General features: G+C 24.9%; 1 protein-coding gene across 1 annotated transcript; it reads left to right on the forward strand.

Moving 5' to 3' along the window:
• The first annotated feature begins 6670 nt into the window (after window positions 1-6670).
• Window positions 6671-11498, forward strand: LOC114124760 (uncharacterized). The gene is made up of 6 exons (XM_027988127.2): window positions 6671-7578; window positions 8349-8514; window positions 8584-8808; window positions 8891-9046; window positions 9108-9337; window positions 11343-11498. Exons 1-6 carry the CDS (start codon window positions 7063-7065, stop codon window positions 11388-11390), a joined length of 1341 nt encoding a protein of 446 aa, XP_027843928.1. The 5' UTR covers window positions 6671-7062; the 3' UTR covers window positions 11391-11498.
• Window positions 11499-20757: the final 9259 nt, after the last annotated feature.

A 20757-nucleotide genomic window follows, 5' to 3' on the forward strand; every position in this document is an offset into this window, starting at 1 on the left:
GATATTAGAATTTCTTACTGATATAACTACTTATTATATTAACTCAGTATAGTATTGTAGAATATATACATTTTACTAGAGAATTAAGAAAATTTAATATAAAAGATTTAGAATTATATATTATTAAATAGGTATTAAATGAAACAACAGATATTTATATATATTTTTCATTTAATCAAATTGTTGTCTTTTTTAACTTGAAATAATTATTAAAAAAAAATTTTGCCTGAGAACGTAATTTAGGAATTATTATTGTGATTTTATGTTACTTTGAAAAATAAATAATACTAAATATGATACTATAACGAACTTAAATTTTTACTATCTCCCTACTCAAAAGCGCTCAGAACATACAAATTATTATACCCTAGTGACAGTTTAATAATAATAATAATAGTCATACTTTTTCCTTAACATCTATTTGTTTGATTTTGAAAAAATATTAAATTTTTTTTGGTACACATGTTTAATCAAATATATAACACAATATTTCAATTTGAATTGGACGTAAGAACGATAGAATGTTTTGTTAGCTATCGTGTGTGCATATTTAACACGTAATTTTAATTATTGGATACTTACTTAACATTCTAAATTTTTAAATTGTTACATTAAATATGTTTTTATTTTATTTTTTACATGGAATCACGTTTTTGCAGGGTTTTTTGGTAGTTTGAGGGATTCGTCTTCTTATCTATAAAAATATGGAATTTAGAAAATTTAGTATTTTAATTTAGTAACCATTCATTCATTCTACTGAAGGCATTACAAAATTATTAATTTTGCGAATTCATAATTGATATTAGTACTCATCTGTACTTATGATTCAATAATATAATCTGAGTAGAATATAACTGAATACTATAAATAATTATGTTTTTAAAAAGAAACATCTTTTGCTGCGGTTTTATGTAACGACAATTTGGAAATATTCCACCTAAAATAATAAATGCTCTTAAAATTATTTAAATAATTATCTTATGATATAAAAATTGTAAGTTTAATAAAACAAAAATCTAAGTAACAGAAATCTGATCATTTAAAATAAAACTGCTGTTCAATTATTTGATTTTATCTTCTTAAATGCATGATTTTGGTATGTATAATATTATTTTGAATCATGAAGTAATTTAGGTACTTGAATTTAATAAATATATACAAATAATTTCTCAAATTTTTATAAAGTGAATCGAAGATATTTTAGTTATGTAAAAAATAATAGATTATTTTTATATTTTTATACTCCAAACTAAAATTTATTTATTTTATAACAATTCTTCTATTGTTATTTTCAAACATATAAAATTGGCTATAGAACTTTATTTTTATCAAATATTGAATACAATTAAAGTTAAAGATTAGAGTAAAATAAATTTAATGACGGACAATGTTTAGAAAAACGTAATCACCCATCCATAACCACTTAAATCACTCTTATAGGTAAACTAATTTATTTTTTTATAATTTACAAGGGTTTAACTGACGAATATTAAATTACAATTTAGTTTACAATATACATTAAGGTGGTTGCAATTAAATAAATAAATAAAAGCCAGGTGATCACTCTGTTGTGAATTATGTACTTATAAGGAATAATATGATATATGGTAGTTGAGTAAATCACTGTATAGCTATAATGTAGCTGTTAAATTTAAAGTCAACGATAAGTCATTAAATGTGTTAAATTATTTTGAGCGACAACATTCTGTCAGCATTTTATGATACATTTTTAAAAATTATTATTACCATCAAAATAAATATTTTCTATTAGTAATACGGTAAATTGAATTATAAAATTTTAAATTTTTACGAAATAGCGTAACGACAACGATTTCTCCCAAACGATTTTAAATATTTGTTAATATTCAAAAAGTATAAGTCGTAGATACTTGAAAATTTTACCAGTTGTTTAGATTGGCATTTTCTTTACATGATTTAATCTTCAAAATATTTTGAGTTTTTTTGAGCTATTTATAGACAACTGAAATTTTAAATTTTTCTGAAAATTTTTTTTTGAAGTGTCGATAAAATTTTTTTGGCCCTATCAAAATACTTGAAAATTTTATACAAAGTTCCTCATATGTTATTCTTATAGTGGTTAAAAAATTATAAGAATACATAAGCACAATTTTTTTTTATTAGTATTTGAAGTTCAAATTTTGACAAAAACTCGTCAAAATCATGAATATTTGCAAATTATTTTGTAGTTCAAAATTCATAAAAATGTTGTATAGATAGCTAAGAGTTGAAAATTTAATACAAGATTTTTCATAAGTTTTGCTTACAATAATTATAAAAGAACTTAAATGTTGGTGTATTCAGACCATTAAAACATAAACCACCTTTTTCACCAACCACTGGAAATTATATCCTAGGCTGACAAATCATCTTCGTTCAGAATCGTTTTTCGTATACAATGATACCTATCATTGCATTCAAATTTAACCTACCCTAGTCCGAGGTCAACCCCGCCCCCTAATGTACAGCAAAACGGTACCCACTTGCCCACTTTTTTTTTATTATCCTTCTAATTTAGTCTCAAACATACATTTATAACCAAAAATTAAACGCATTACAAAATTATCGAATAATAGAAATATACAGAATGATGGGCCACATTTTGTATAATAAGCAATCCAAGCCACTGGGAAATGTCACGGTTGTCCGGTGGGCCATTCTGCCCTGAGAAACAATCGACAGTCGTAGTAGTATCGTCGTTTTCTTAATTACGTCATATTATATGGAAGTATTATATATAATTATATTTTAGATATAATAGTGCAATAGCCAATAGGTACTTCCACGATGTAGAGAAGATATCTTCTGTATATCATGGGTACTTCATATGACAACATAATATAGCAATGATAAAATAGATAGATATTATAAATAGTGCGTGGAAGTTGATGACCTAAAAAACAATAAAAAATTACCTAAAAAAAAAAAAATGCAAAAATGTCCTAAAAAAATTACAAATATTAGTTTTAAATTAATACAAATATATATATTTAAATATTTTACTCTATTTTACTATAAAATTCTATAAAAATTTATCAAAGCTTCGAATTACTTAAAATATGACACAAAAATGACAAAAATGTCCTTAAAATAATAAAACAAAAAATGTATAAATATTTGTTTGTCGTAATTTCCAAGTTTTAAGTTATTGTCATATTGGTCGACAAGAAACGTTAAGAAGTGAACTAGTATGATATCAGTAAAAATGACTAAAAATGTGGGAAAATTACCTAAAAATTTCTTAAAATAACTTAAAAAGTGATAAACACCAAAAAATGCAATAAAATGTAAAATAAAAATTAGTTATTCAGATTCACATGCGCTAATGAAACAGATTTGTGGCCAGGAGAGCATCGTCTAAATTTTAAAAAGTTCCAAAAATAAATGCAAAATGCATCAACTTCCGAACCCTAGTTATAATATAGATAATGAACCAAGAATATTTGTACAATAGTACTAATTAGTACGTTTTTATAAAAAAACCTAAAATGTACAATTTTGTGAACAATAAAATTTTCTTTAAATTATCTACCTATCTCTTGATTTGTATTTATAGCTCGTTTTTATAGGATTTAGAACACGACATTAAAAGATGTAATTGCACATGAGTCTAGTCTTTAGTGATTACTTAATAATGCTACATGGAGTAGTTTAATGAGTGAGAACATTTGATAATAATATACTTAAGTATAGGTATAGTATAATAATTGAAGATACCTTTACGAAAAAAATATTTTTGATACCGCCAAACTAGATATTATGATAATCATAGTAAGAAAGCGGGTAAGTTGGTACCGCTCTGCTGTAAATTAGGTGCCGTGTACTATTATATATTATAAGAGTGTTAAATTTGAATCCAATGATAGTTATTATTGAATAGGAAAAATGATTCTGAACGAAGACGATTTGTCAGCCTAGGATATAATTTCCAGTGGTTGGTGAAAAAGGTGGTTTATGTTTTAATGTCCTGAATACACCAAAACTTAAGTTCTTTTATAACTATTATAAGCTAAACTTATGAAAAATCTTGTATTAAATTTTCAACTCTTAGCTACTTATGCAACATTTTTTATGAATTATACCTACAAAATAATTTGCAAATATTCATGATTTTGACGAATTTTTGTCAATATTTGAACTTCAAATGCTAATAAAAAAAAATTGTGCCTATGTATTCTTATAATATTTAAATCACTATAAGAGTAACTTATGAGAAACTTTGTATTAAATTTTCAAGTATTTTTATATGGCCAAAAAAATTTTATCGACACTTCAAAAAAAATTTTTCAGAAAAATTGAAAATTTCAGTTGTCTATTAATAGCTCAAAATATTTTGAAAATTAAATAATGTAAAGAAAATACCAATTTAAATAACTGGTAAAATGTTCAAGTATCTACGACTTATACTTTTTGAATAATAACAAATATTTAAAATCGTTTGGGATAAATCGTTGTCGTTATGCTATTTCGTAAAAATTTAAAATTCAAACGCACATAAAATTTTTTCTATAATGATGTTATGAGTTTTCTCTATAGCTACTTGAAGGAAAACTTAGTGTTATAATTTTAATCCTTAGATATGAACACAAAAAATTTAATGATTTTTCAACTTCAAAATTACTTGCAAATTTTCACGTTTTTGACAGATTTCTTAAAAATTTGAACTATAAACGCTTATAAAATTGTGACTTACGATTGTTTATTTTTTTTAGCTACAATAAAAACAACTCATAAGGAACCTTGTATTAAATTTTCAAAACTTTTTGGTCATCCAACAATTTTTTATCGACACTTTAAAAAAAATTTCTCAAAAAAATCGAAAATTTCAGTGGTCTATAAATAACTCGAAAAAAGTCAACATTTTTGAAAATTTAATTATATACAGATACCACTGACATTAAAATTTGGTGTCAATTTCAAGTTTTTTCAGTGATTAGTTTTTGAATTACAACCATAAAAAAAAATCGAGTTGGTCGAAAACTGGTTTTGCGTAAAAATTGCCGTTTTTCCGTCATTTTTTTTTTGTTTTTCTAGATTTTTTTGAAAACTGTTGGAAAATTTTAACTTTTTACCTCTATAATGCACCAAGGATATTCACTTTTACATCGGAAACCACCCCTATAGTTTGAAATTGGAGCATTATTTCGACTAGTTATGCTGTACACAGACACAAAAAAAAACAAAAAAAAAAAAACACACTTCATTGTAAAATCAATATATTCATCACTTCGTTCAGAATCTAAAATAAGAATTATATACCTATTACCTATTATAATAGGTATAAGTACCATTATAAATAAAATTATGAGTTTAGTGTCTTATTAAACGGATAACTACTGTTTTTCAATATTAATATGATAAATTTATTTTTATTTATAAATTTAAGCGTCAACAAAAGATGATTGTTTTCTTATGAAGAGGACGCTTCTCCCGTGGGCGTTGTCTCTGTCTTAAAACGTACAACATAATAACTGTTTCACGCTGGCAGGATCACTCGTGGGCTGTAGCTTAAGTGAAGCTATCAAATGTTCACACTAGAAAGAGGAGATTTTGGACTATGCGTCTATGCAACATCGTTTTTATTTTATCGATATCAGAACTGCAAAACAAGTTATTCAAATTTTGAAAAACACAAAAATAATGGATTTTGAAATTATAAAAACATTTTTCATACCTATTAGTGATGAAAAAACGCCACTCTCCCCTCCCCCAAAGATATAGAAAATTCAACACAGCATTGTAATGTAACGTCATGTTCTATTGTGCATTATGGATTTATGCAGGTTAAGATTTTAAATAATAACAAAAGGAATGACTTTTGGAACGAAAAATCAGAATTTGTAAATCACCAACACAGAATACTGAGTAAAACCCAATTCGATATTTTGCCATTTTGGTGTAATCGTTGTATCACTATTCACTTGTATTGAACAATTATGGAACAGTTTAGATTTGGACCTATTACACCAAATAAGTATGATTGTACAAGTAGGTAGGTGAAATCGTTCCCATTCATTTCAATTCACCCGCCATCTGTACTCGTTTATAAACAATCCTTCACTACCGTTAAATAATATAAAATATAGATATTTTAGAATAATAATTGTGAATGAGAATTTGGATTTGATTTCTTTCATTATATCGGTAATCGGTGGAATTTACATGTTATTTTTTCAGAGAATTGCAGTGTAATTTTTATATTAGCTATAGGTAGCCAATGTATTGCTATACAGCGATACCGTGACAAGTAAAAATACCATTTACTGGGCTAAGACATAATAACGAAAACGCATCGATCAATATCGGTAATATTATTTAATAGGTATTTATATTGTACGCAGCCGCGAAGAAAGCGAAAACGGGCAGCCGCCGTAGCGGTTAACGACATTACGACAACAACATTGCTAATTTAACATTTTATTTAACGTTTAAATAATAATTAAAATAAAATATTATGATCATCGATTGATTTATCGCGAAATCGATAATATTACGTTATTAATATCATATTATAAACATCTACGCGGAAATTACGATTATTATTACTGGGCAACATAAGTCGTAGTAGTACATTGTCGACGACGGGAGAAACAGCGCGCGCGACCTGGCCTGTTGATTACCGCGGCGGCGGAGGTAGCGCACGATAACACGAACTATTATTTTTTAGACGACCGCCGATAGCGTTGTACGCAGTGTACGAGTCGATCCGAGTACGCCGTACAGCGCGTTCGAATTTCGTGTTTTCCGCCGACCGCGTGTGTGTCCTCGCCACTCTTTCCCTCTCTACTGCAACCGCGCGCACAGCTTCATTCGCCGCCTTTGGCTCTCGTTCGGTAGTATCGATTTTTCGTGTCCGATATTCAGCCGCGTCGGCGAATCGCGATTCATCTACGTCGCACAGCCCACAGGCGCGCGCTTTGCACACACACCGACCGGCAGCTGTAGCGGCACGTCCGACGCGGACCACCACTCGTCAATCGTCGTCCACTGAGCGCTCACACACGTCGTCGTTACTGTTAAGCTTCAAATATTTTTCGCAGCCACATGGAGGATCTCATCGGTGGTTTGTCGTCGTCCAGCGACGATGACTCTGGACCCATCGTCATCATGCCGCCATCGTTTCACCGAGGCATCGCATCCGACGACGTAATCGAGAACCACCATCCCCGCATTATAACCGACAGTTTGGACAATGACCTGCTCGAAAACCACCGTCGCCACTTCATCATACCGAATTGCTTAGACGAACTGATCGATCTGCCGTCAATCGATAACCAAAGACGCCGCACCATGACGGATGGCCTGAACGACAACACGAGTATGCCGGTAATCGATAACCCTATCAACCACCGCCGTCGCCGCAACAACCATAGCCGCAACAACCAGCGCACCGATTTCATTGAAATAAGACCGACCCCCCAGGAAGATGATGAATATATTCGTCCCATTCGGCAAGTGAAAACCGTCAAGGATATGTTACGTTGGACTCACAACTTGTCGAGTGGCGTTATACCGACGTCCGACCGTCATTCGGTCGACCCGAACAGTTTTGACGAGGAAGTGAGTAGATCTACTTCTATTTTCCGCTCGCCGTAGTGTCTCTCGCGATGACATTAATGTGCATCCACCATCCCATGTCATCCGACTTACGGCGACCATGGCGACTATGGACTCTAGTCTGTGCTTTGTGCTTACTATTTTAGGCTGGTGTGTATCCTGCGTTTCCCTTTCCGTTGTTAGCGTTTCCAATTCTATAATGTGGCACTCATACTATAAATCCGTCCTTCTGTGCGCTCGATAGGTAACCATAAAGGTTTTAAAAAAATATAGTGTTTCAATAACCGAATTAAATCTATTAATGTCATAATCCTACCATTCATTTTAGTACAAGATTATGATAATTTTTCAATTGTATTTTTGCCAAATACCAAATTTAACTGTATGAGTTATAGTTGGAGCGGTAGGGTCCCAGATATAAATGTATTACACTAATTGAATCCTATCGCTGCAATTGTGAATATTTTTTTTAATTGTTGATAGGTATAAGATGTTGACGAGTGGACATTTATTATAAAAAATTCAATGCGATTCATTTTTTTCTGTATTTTAGTTTTTTTATTTATGCAATTATACTCAGATATTAAACAGTTTTTCTTTTTTTTTCTGGTTTTAATACGGTTAAATGATGATGTAATAGGTATTTGTTATTTTGTTCAAATAGATCAAATTGTTTCCAACTGATTAAAATTGTTTCATTATGTTAGGTATGATTTTTAGTATAGTTTATTTTGTTGCTGTTAGAAGTTCACTTTTTTTTTTTATGTTTACAGAGAAAGAAATTTCTGTCAAATGTCTTTTCGACCATGTCAGTTAATGTACAAGAGGAAATGAACAATGCCATCAACATTTTGCATGACAATAACAAACAATTGAGTGACTATGACATGGCGTTTGATATTATTGCTGAATATGTTGACAATATTGATTATGCTAATGGTATTAATGTTATATTTTATTTTTATAAAGTACGTATTAAACATATAAATCTAGTTGTGTTTTGATTAGATTTTGAAAAGCTTGGTGGTTTCCATATCTTTTTACCGTGCTTGCGTTCCGAACATCCAACCGTGCGCATAAAAACGTGCGAATTGATTACTACATTGGTTCAAAATAATCCATACTGCCAGGAAAAATTGATGGAAAATATAAATTATCTTAGAGCATTGATATCTTTGGTGGAAAATGATCCGGACGATGAAGTGCGCGTCAAGGCACTAACTGCGATTTCCAGTGAGTCACAAATTTTTTGTAATCAATTTATTCATTGTATTTATATAAATAAAATTAGTTGCTTAATATTTACATTACTTAGGTCTTGTTCGTAATAGCGTAACTGTGTTTTGGAAATTCATTGAACTTGGAGGTAAAGATTTGATTATCAATGTATTGAAAGCATCCAATTCTAAATTGCAGATTAAAGCGGTATTCATCATTTGCTCAACTTGTCAAATGGGTAATGATGTAGCAGGTAAGTTATAATTGTTATTATACTGCTTTATTGTAACGTTTAACATTATTAATATTTACAGAAATGTATATTGATAATGGCATTGTTGAATTGATTAGTTCAATAATCATGGTCATGGGAAAAAAATATGGTATATTTCATCATGAATTGTTTTTATCAACATTGAATCAACTTCTCCGTATGTCACCAGTCAGAGTCAAAGAAATATGCTCTTCGTTAGAGGATTTTAAGCAATCATTGACATCATTAAAAGATATTACATATTCAGATCCAGATGAATCTAGATATCAGGCAAGATATTTTGTTAATGGGTTTTTGACTAAAAAACAAAAAGCAATACTTGAATTTTTAAATTGTAATATACGAAAATCAATATTAGGTTAAACTGTTCAAAAGGGAAAAACTTAACGGCCTATATATAGTTTTTTATCTTTATTTTTCAATAGTGTATTAAGTATGTATTTTGTGCACAAATTTAAACTAGTAATTGAAATAAAATCTTAGAAACACTATTTAGAAAAGTTCTATTTAAACATTCTAGTTGTAGGTACAATATGAATGTATAAAGTCTTAAAAATACATTCATTCAAATATAAAATTAATATGTATAAGTATAATAAAGGGAAAGTAATAAAAATAAAAACATTAATAAAAAAATATCTAAATTAGCAGAATTATCTAATGATATTAACGTATTTTGGTAAATAATTTGGTTAATTAAATAAGTACAATGTATGTTTTGTAAGAAAAATAAACTATTGACTAGTATTTTTAACATCTAGTTTATAATAAAGTTCTTTAATTAAGTGTAATCAATTAAATAATTAATAATTTTAATAAAAGTTTAAAATTAGATATTTTATACAGGTTTTTGCAAAAGAAAAAAGTTTTATGATAGTTGTATTAACAATACTTAAAATTTCATTATAACTATCATGACATTATCTTTCTACTCTATATTTAAAATAAAGGAATCATAAAAATTTTTGGATAGATTCATTTTTGAGTAATTGTTAGAACTGGAAAACTAGATAATATAATAATATAGTATTATTGTAATTGAGACCAAAATAAAGATAAATTTATATATTTTTTAATGCATATGGATAATTTTATTCTTAGCAACAGTGCCTTAAAAACCTAGTAGTTTTTATGATGCTTTTTTTTAATTTTTTTGTTTTTATGTTCATTAAATTTTGAATGTGCATTAAAGAAAATGTCTGATAAGTAATTGACGATGTTAAGTATGATGTATTTATTAATAATTCTACTCGTCTTAAGTTAAAAAATAGAATTCTCTGTTTTAAATGAAAAAGTGATTACAAAGCATTTGTTTAAATTAAATTCTGTGTCATTATCTTAACACTTTTACAAAAGTTATCTTAGTATAATTATAATTCTAAACTTCAAAAACACTCATTGTATGATTTAATAATAGCGTTTACATTGTAGAAATATCATCAATGAATATTTAAAACAAAACAGTAGAAATCTTATATTTTTTGGGTATTGCAGTGGTTCCATGGTTTTATAGAAAATTATATTACTCAACTGTGTTATTAATTAGATAGGAAGTACGAAAACTAAGAATAGGATCATAGGTAAATCCTAAAAATATTATTAATGTTTTTTTTTTTTTTTTACATTAATTATGTACTTTTTTTCTGAAACAGATAGAATATTATATCCATTGTTATTTATTATGTTTCTTCTTAATCATACAAAGTTCTTAAATAAAATAGGTAGATACTGTCTTAGAAACAAATTGTTTAACCATTTAAATATATGTTTTTCAGTAGGTGCTGATTAAAATAAATTATTTTTTTAAAACAAATAAAAATTATAGGTATTATTTAAAAATATTGTTAGATTGTTAATATTTTTACATCATTTTATATTTAATTATTATTATTTTTTTAATAATAAGTAAAATTGGCAGAATAATAAATTTTTAAAACTGTAAAAAATAAATATTTAAAATTTAACTTATGATACAATAATTTATTTTAAATAAATTATGATTTAAAATAAAAAATACTTGAGCCTTGACTGATACTTTATTTGAGTTAAAAGTTTATTAAAAACTAAACTCTAGTATAGTTTTTATCATCATAAATGCATTGATTTATTATTACTTAATATATTTATACATTTACCGTTTATTACTCAATTTCTAGATCTGTTTAGGTATTGGTTGTATATTTTTGTTTTTATTCATATTTATATCAATTTTAATTAATTCAACTTAATGCTTAATATTTTTAGAATGTTATGATATATTTTAATTATTTTACAGGAAGAAAAGGATCAAGTTGTGTTGTTGATGGAAACTTTAGCATTGTGAAAGGATAAAGCGGCACATTTCATTTTACTTAATATATTATAATATAATGTTTTCTTATCTGTAATTGCTTTTAAAAGAAATTAAATCTATGGTTCGTAATGCTATTAATTTAAATTGATTTTTTTATTATTCTAAAAATAATTACTCTATTACTGAAGTTAAATACTAATTTAATTCAGTTGGATATAGTGAGTGTACTGTGTATATGATAAGATGTTCAGTATAATATGTATGTAATTGATGTATTAGTTATGTAAAAAGTAAAAACAAAAAAAGTCATACACTAAAAATAGAAAATTTAACTGGATTGAATTTGTTCCACAAATGTATTATCATTTATCAATATTTTAAATATAATTTTAAATTAATAATCAACCTAATGACATAATTTAAAATTCATAATATATTTTTAATTAATATTGGATACTTCAAATTATTGCCTGTGATGAATCTGGTCATTATATTATAAAATAAAAATTGATAAAAATTCTCTATAAAATTCTTGACATAAACCAAAATTCTTAGACATTTTATACTATTCATAACAGAAATAAAATTTATATTGTAATTGTTTAATGTATAGTAATTATTGTATATTTAAAAATTTCTTAATGATTTTTTTAAAATTCTAGTACAAAATGTCCTTGATTACCTAACTACATTTGGTATACTAAACTTGTTGCTAACTTCTTCAGGGATGTACTTAACTTAAATATAAAAGAAATATCAATATTAAAAAGAAATATAATAAATCATAATTTCTATTATAATAGTTAAAATTTAAATTGTTTCCTTTTATATAAATTGTTTTCAAAGGTCTATTAGTAATAGTAATAGACTATTATGAGCTTAAAACATTTTTATCCATATGATTACATTTTTACGATATACTTGATTTTTAATAATTACTCAGCTACTAGCTAGTATTTAATTTGTAAAAATTAAGAAACTACTGATGTTGGAATTTGAATGTTATTGCTCTACTACATAATGTTAAAAAGAATTAAAAAATAATAATAAAAATCTTAAAAATGATTTTATTCATTTAGTTTTATATTCATTCATATTTAAAATATTGTATAGATTAATGACAATTAATTAAAAATTAAAATTTAGTATATCATTTAAAAAATCTATATTATATAATTGAATAAAACTATTCATGTTATAAGAATTACTTTGCTTTATAGCTATTAGGTTAATCAAACATTTATTCCCATCCATAATGATATAAAATAAACCTACTTATGATATAATTTTGTTTATTTTTAAAAATGTAGATGTACCCAACACAAATTGTAATAATATCACTATTAGTTACAATTTTTTTTTCAGGTACTTCCAATTCACCAAGTATTTGATAACTAAAATTATATTTATGGCTCTCTATGTAAATCGTACCTATTTTAAATTTAAAAAAATTAATATAACATCTAATCTCTATTATTTTTTTTTATTAATGGTGTTTGATCTATAAATATAATATGTAATAAATTATAATCTAAAGTTTTGAAAGTAATTCTTCATAACTGCTTTATTTTTTATTTTATTTATTTGTGGATTACTTACCACTGCTACTTATTGTTAAGGAAACTTTAATTTTAAAAATGTACCTTTATATTATTGTAATATTTATGAACCATTTTTATTGACCACCAGTTTTTAAACTAAAGCACTGTTTTTGTTATGATTTAAAAATTTGATGTATAATATGGGATTTTGTACATTAAAATTGGTGTTTATTTAAAATATAACAATATTGATTGACTTATTTTAATACTATGTTTTCTATTCCTATTCAAAATCACCAATTTACCTATCTATAAGTCTTATTTTTATAGTTAATATTAAATTATAACTATTTAAAACTAATGAAAGTACAAATTAATTCAATAATTTTATGTATAAATATAAAAAAAATAACACATTAATATCAATAATTGATCATTGAGCCATTGATAATTAACATTTTGCTTGCAGTTTTTAAAAATAGATTTAATAGTTTAATGAATTCCAAATTGTTCATAGTTGAAAGAATTTATTTAATTTAGCTCTTAAAGAGATAAAATCAAATTTTATACTTAGTCATTAAATTATTAAATTTTATACTACCGATTATTTATGCTACTCATGCAATAAAATCAAATCGTATTAAAAAAACGTCATTCAATAAGTTATACTTAAAAAATAACTGATATTGTAGGTGTATAAATTATAGTATAAAAATCATATTTTTTTAGAAAAACATATATAAACAACTTAATTGCCATACAAATAAATAATAATAACTGTTTAGTGAATTATAATTTATAATATACTAAATGTCAGATAGGATAAAGATTATCTATGATTTTCATAAATATTATACCAACATCAATATTTTGTTTTTATGAAACTGATTAGTTATTACCTTCTTAACCTAACCTACTGTGACCAAACAACATTGTACGATGTTAGTTGTTTTATGATTGTTTAATTGCAAAACAAAGAGTAGGTAGGAACATATAAATTGTTATTAATATTTTTGATAAATTATGCTTAAAGTAAAACAAATTAAAGTTTTACTTTTAGACAATAATTTATTGATTTGTAAATAACTAACAAAGAATTTATAAAAAACTTATAGATGCTATTACATAGACTGGTCAGGTATTGTTTAACATACTTAGACAAAATAATGTATATAATTAAAAATATTAAATAGATTATTCAATTAGTTTTTTAGCTCATTAAGATTGTATAAAAATATGAAATGTTAAAATATGTTATGTGACTTTACTTTTTCTAAATAAAAAATGTAGGCACATTAGAGAATACTATCTTAACTCTAAAAAAAAATACGTTTATTTAATCTTTTAAGCTAAACAAGGATAGATTTTACTATTTAAAAAAATAAATACGTACATACTTACATTAATTACTTACACTTACATTAATATTAATGACAAAAATTAACCTACTGGATACTATTCAATCACAATGAAATTATTCTTGTCATTTATTTGAATAAATGTAGGCATATAAATACTTTTATAGCAGGTATTCACTATCCAGAATACTTTATAAATTAAGTATTTGGAAAATATTTTTAATAATGTTGACCTATGTATAATATATTTGAATTTTTAATATCAAATTCATTTTTTGTAAATACTTTTTAAAATTTAAATGAATTATTTGTTATGTACCTATTGGATTATTTTTTGATAATCAATACATTATTTCATTTATAATAAAAATCAAATTATTATAAAATTTACTTATTATATATTAAATTAAGTATGATTAATTGTTAAATTAATAGGTAGGTATTAAAGTATTTCAGAATTAAAATAGGACATATTATTATTTTTTTTAATTTTTCTGTATAAAATCATAAGTATTAAAATTTTTTTAAAATATCGCTTAAAAAAATTGATATTAAAATGTAATATAACAATTTAAAATTAACAATTACTAATTAAAATATTTATTTTCATAATTATTTGTACAATTAAATATGTAAAATTAAAAAAAAAGTCAGTAAGTGGGTACCTACCTACTTACATTAATTACTTACACTTCATTAATATTAATGACAAAAAATTCCGCTCTGCTGTACATTAGGAGGTGGGGTGGACCTCGGACTAGGATAGGTTAAATTTGAATGCAATGATAGGTATTGTATACGAAAAACGATTTTGAACGGAGATGATTTGTCAGTCTAGGATATATTATATTTAAATATTGCCATATATTCTTATTTGAAACAAATTTTCAATTTTTCAATTTCCGACCTAAATAAGTGGTGAAATTTTCAAGTATCTACGACTTATAATTTTTGAAGTATAACAAATATTTAAATTCGTTTGACTTGTTTGAGGATAAATCGTTATCGTTACGCGATTTCATAAAAATTTAAAACTCAAACGCTCAAAACATTTTTCCTATAATGACGATTCAAATTTTCTATATAACTTTTTGAAGCAAAACTTATGGAAAACTTATTGTTAAATTTTTTAATGTAGATATAAATACAAACAATTTTATGAATTTTTAACTACAAAATAATTTGCAAATATTCATGATTTTGACGAATTTTTGTCAAAATTTGAACTTCAAATGCTAAAAAAAAAAATTGTGCCTATGTATTCTTATAATATTTAAATCACTATAAGAGTAACTTATGAGAAACTTTGTATTAAATTTTCAAGTATTCTTATATGGCCAAAAAAATTTTATTGACACTTCAAAAAAAATTTTTCAGAAAAATTGAAAATTTCAGTTGTCTATAAATAGCTCAAAAAATGTCAAAATATTTTGAAAATTAAATCATGTAAAGAAAATGCCAATCTAAATAACTGGTACAATTTTCAAGTATCTACGACTTATACTTTTTGAATAATAACAAATATTTAAAATCGTTTGAGGATAAATCGTTATCGTTACGCGATTTCGTAAAAATTTAAAATTCAAACGCACTTAAAATTTTTCCCATAATGATGCTTCGATTTTTTTCTATAGCTACTTGAAGAAAAACCTATGGAAAACTTAGTGTTGTATTTTTAATCCTTAGTTATAAACACATAACATTTTATGATTTTTCAACTTCAAAATTACTTGCAAATTTTCGCGTTTTCGACAGATTTCGTAAAAATTTGAAGTATAAACGCTTATAAAAAGAAATTGTGACTAACAATTTTTAATATTTTTTAGCTACAATAAGAACAACTCCTAAGGAACCTTGTATTAAATTTTCAAGTTTTTTTGGTCATCCAAAATTTTTTTATTGACACTTCAAAAAAAAATTCTCATAAAAATCGAAAATTTCAGTGACCTATAAATAACTCAAAAAAAGTCAAAATTTTTTGAAAATTTATCTGTATATAGATAACACTAACATAAAAATTTGTTGAAAATTTCAAGTATTTACAGTGATTAGTTTTTGAATTACAACCATATAAAAAAATCGATTCGGTCGAAAACTGGTTTTGCGTAAATATTCCCGTTTTTCCGTCACTTTTTTTTTTGTTTTTCTAGATTTTTTTGAAAACTGTTGGAAAATGTTAACTTTTTACCTCTATAATGCACCAAGGATATTCACTTTTACGTCGGAAACCACCCCTATAGTTTGAAATTGGAGCATTATTTCGACTAGTTATGCTGTACACAGACACAAAAAAAAAAACATACATCATTGTAAAATCAATACATTCATCACTCCGTTCAGAATCTAAAATATTTGAAATTTATTTTTTACAACACTGGATAAAATCTAAACAAAAAATTATGTTTATGGTTTTTCACTATAGGTTGGTAGGTACATTATTATATTTGTAGGTACCTATATCTGGTAACAAATTATTTCTTACATACTTTATTTTCTTATAACTTACTACAAAGTGATAGAAAATGTCTTTTTAATCTTTTCAGATAATTTTACTTTTGTAAATTGTAATAATCAAATTCATTTATAGAATATAAATAATTAGTTACACAATTAATATAGCCTATAGGTGGGTACCTAAAAAATTATAATAACTAGGTAGATATTTATTAATATTATATTATATTAATAGTATATAAGTTATTCACTTGTTCGAAATTCCAAATATCCATAATTGTGTATAGGTGGTCTTTTTATATGAGCCACTAGCTTATAAACCATATTTTTGCTCAAAAATTAATACTTTATCATTTTTTTCTGGTATCTAATTTTAAGCCAATAAAATTTTTCGATTTTCAACTTAACTAATGGTTTTGGATAGAAAACAATTAACTAGTTATTTCAAATTTTCACCAAATATTTAAATTATCAATTTATATTCAAAATATTTTGACTATTTTTGAGCTTTTCATAGGAATAAAACATTTTAAATTTTTTTGTTTTATAAATGTTGGTTAAAAAATATTTTTTAAGTAGAAATTTAAAAAAAATTTAAACATACTCAACTATAATATTATATCGATAATCTTATTGTAGTATTGTCACGATCTTTTTTTATAAGTGTTTGTTTAAAGTTGGATTTGATTCATAAAAATCTCGACTAGATACAGTTAAAAATATTATTCGTGTGAGCTTAAGACTTTTACATACCTACAATACCTACCTATTATTATGCACTATATTTTTACTGTTTTATGGTATTGACAGATACATCATGTTATTACATTTCGAGTTATATAAGTTGATATTATAATAATATGATATTAAATTTAAAATTTAAAATCTATAATGATATAATACATGTGATATTTTCGAAAACAATTATATTATCAACTCATTGTAATATTAAAAAAGTAAAATAAACGAATTTAAGAGCTATATCAATAAAATATATCATGAAATATACTTAATAAGGCTGACATACCATCTTCCCTCAGAACCATTTTTTGTATACAATGATATTATATTATCATTGAATTCAAATCTAACACACTCATTATATTTACACTGACACACTCGATGTATAATGTATATCAAAGCCATAGGTACACACTTGCCCGGCTACCTTTTTTTAAACTGTTTTTAAAAGTTTTTATTATTTGATAAAATAATATCAATTTAAGCTATAATATTATGTCAACAAAATAAGTTATAAACTATAAAAAATAAATATTCAGATTTGAAAAACGACCTTGCATGCAAGTGTGTACTATTGGTAGTCTAGACTTTAGAGTCTAGATTAGAAAAACTGATGATTAAAACATATCTATAGGTAATATTATAATATCACATACAAGAAAATAAACCATTTTATCAGGTGCCTATAAGTATAATTTGAAATGTTGACTCTAATGTAATTTTTTGTCTGTTTTTCCCATATTAAAATCTGTAATAAAAGTAATATTATTGATTTTATAAATATTGTAATAGGTATACAATATACATTCTTATCTATATAATATATTATATTATCAAACAACACACAACACACGTTAATTAAATTGACAATTGGATTCGTCATCGGGCGGTACTCACTTGCCTACCTTTTTTAAATTGTATATAGGTACCTATATTATTAGATTTTTAAGGTCATATATAAAGTACAGTGGCGTAACTATAAAACTCTAGCCGATGTGCAATATTATTTTGTGGCTCCTAAAAATAGTTATATGAATAAAATTAAACAATTACATATTACATTTATGATGTAAATGAAAAAGCATGTTCTAATGACAATATTTCTACCTGTTTCATGGACGATTTATTTTTATACTCTATACGGGAATAATATTGTAATATCTATGACCAAATAATAGAATAATATTTATAGATAAAATTCTTCGTAATATGAAATTTTAATATACATATTTTAAACAAAGTATCAAAATGCATGGGTCTTCTTTTGGACCTTCTAGGCCTCGGGCTCTGGTTCAATTCACACCTATGCAATAATGTAGTTACTCCACTGATAAAGTAAAATAAAATACTAAATAAAAGAAATATCGCAACTATTTGTTTTAAATTGTATTGTGAAAATAAACTCAAATTAAATAATTCAAAAAAATTGAATGATTTTAAAAATGTTGATCTGCTGAAATATTTTTATTTTTTAATTATAGCACAATTTATATCAATATATATTTAATGAAAATATAATTTTTCTATTAGTTGTATTGCATCTTTTTACATACCTATTTTATTATTAATTAAAGTTAACATGACGTATATTTTATTGTATACATTTCCAAGTCTCGAATAAACACTAATTACTATTACATGCGTGTTTCTTACTGTATACCTACCATGGCTTCGATTATTTTATATTATTAACTCGATAACTAGTACCGCAACGTACCTATTAGTTTTACAATGACAATACATCTATGGTTTTTTTTTAATTTACTTTTTGTCAAAGAGAATTTTTATAGCGCTATTATACTGTATCTAAATTATTTAGACCTTTCAAAATCAATGGGAAAAATAGAAAAAAAAATGTGTGGACAAAACGGAAATATTAACAAAATATCAGTTTTTGACAAAATTAATTTTGTTTTTTAATAGTATCTAATTCAAAAAGTAATGACTAATGATCATAGAGACTTGTCACCTTCCTCAAAAATCTTAAGTAATTTTATGATATCTTATAATTTTAAAATTACTTTGGGTATTTTTACGCTATCTATAGATTCCAAGTGTCCAGTTTTAAATTTTTGATCTTAGGTGTATGTGTAAAATATTTATTTTTTGATAAATAACACTTGAACAAAAATATTATAAATATTTTCATGACTAACATAAAATTTTGGAGTACCTAGTACCTAATGATAAAGGATATAAAGCATCAATCTTCGAATTTTATAGTTGGTATAAAATATTAGATCTTGCTGGTAATTTTGGTGGTTAACTATAAACAACTTTTTGTAAATTTCCAAAATAATTGGGAAAAACTAAAATTAAACTAGGTACTGCGTAAATCTTTATATAACACACTTATTCTTAAAAACTGAAAGTGACATATTGTTTTAGCTAAAAATTGTTTAAAAATTATTAAAAATTACTGAATAAAAATTTAGCACATAAATAATTACAGTGACCTACTTAACAATAAGGTTGATCCACTCGACAATTACCACACAGCACACAGTAGAGCGAATTTTTCAGTATAGGTATTATAAAAATATTATGTAGAACTTTTGTATTTAGAAATGCTATATTTTTATTTTCGATGGCTGCAGATAATGAATTATGTTCCTTTCTAAAGATCATTATCTGAATAATTAAAATATTTTTCATCGAGTACCGAGCTATAAATAATAATAATAATAAAAAAAAAATTACATTATTTTAATAAAAAAGTAGATGAAACCAAATTGAAAAATCTGATTGATATCAACATTTTAACATTTATAATAATAATATTGTTGAATCAATGTACGAATGTACTGTTTTGTTCTTAGATTTTATAATGGGCAATAATAAATAGTTAAATATTTTGGAATACCTTAAATATAATATATTACATATAGGTAAAAATGTATACCTATTAAGTCTTTTATTACCGATTTTAATAACATATTGGAAAAACAGACAAAACATTACATAATACAACACTAAAATTTCAAATTATACCTGATGAAAAAATTTATTTTCTTGTATGTAACATTAGCAATATTATCAATTTTTTTTTTCAGGAATAAAATTCATAGTAATTTTTTTTTTTTATATTAATAATATTCCAATAACTTTTGGTTACTGATAAAATTTTAAAGTAAAACATAATATCTACTAGGTATACCTAATCAAATTTATTGAACATATGAAAAAGGTGATATGGTTTTAAAATTGTTTATTAAAAAATTGTCATTAATATTTATTAAATTCTATAATATACACAAATTTAAGTTTACAACAAAATTTAAAGATCTTAGATTTTTAAGATCT

The sequence above is a fragment of the Aphis gossypii genome, chromosome X (assembly GCF_020184175.1).
Source record: "Aphis gossypii isolate Hap1 chromosome X, ASM2018417v2, whole genome shotgun sequence".
Classification (NCBI taxonomy): domain Eukaryota; kingdom Metazoa; phylum Arthropoda; class Insecta; order Hemiptera; family Aphididae; genus Aphis; species Aphis gossypii.

Excerpts from the sequence above, each read along its gene's own strand:
- LOC114124760 (XM_027988127.2), top strand. The coding sequence starts at position 7,063 with ATGGAGGATCTCATCGGTGGTTTGTCGTCGTCCAGCGACGATGACTCT. Across the intron at positions 8,515-8,583 it reads CAATATTGATTATGCTAATG|ATTTTGAAAAGCTTGGTGGT; the intron begins GTATTAATGTTA and ends TGTTTTGATTAG. Across the intron at positions 9,338-11,342 it reads CAGATGAATCTAGATATCAG|GAAGAAAAGGATCAAGTTGT; the intron begins GCAAGATATTTT and ends ATTATTTTACAG.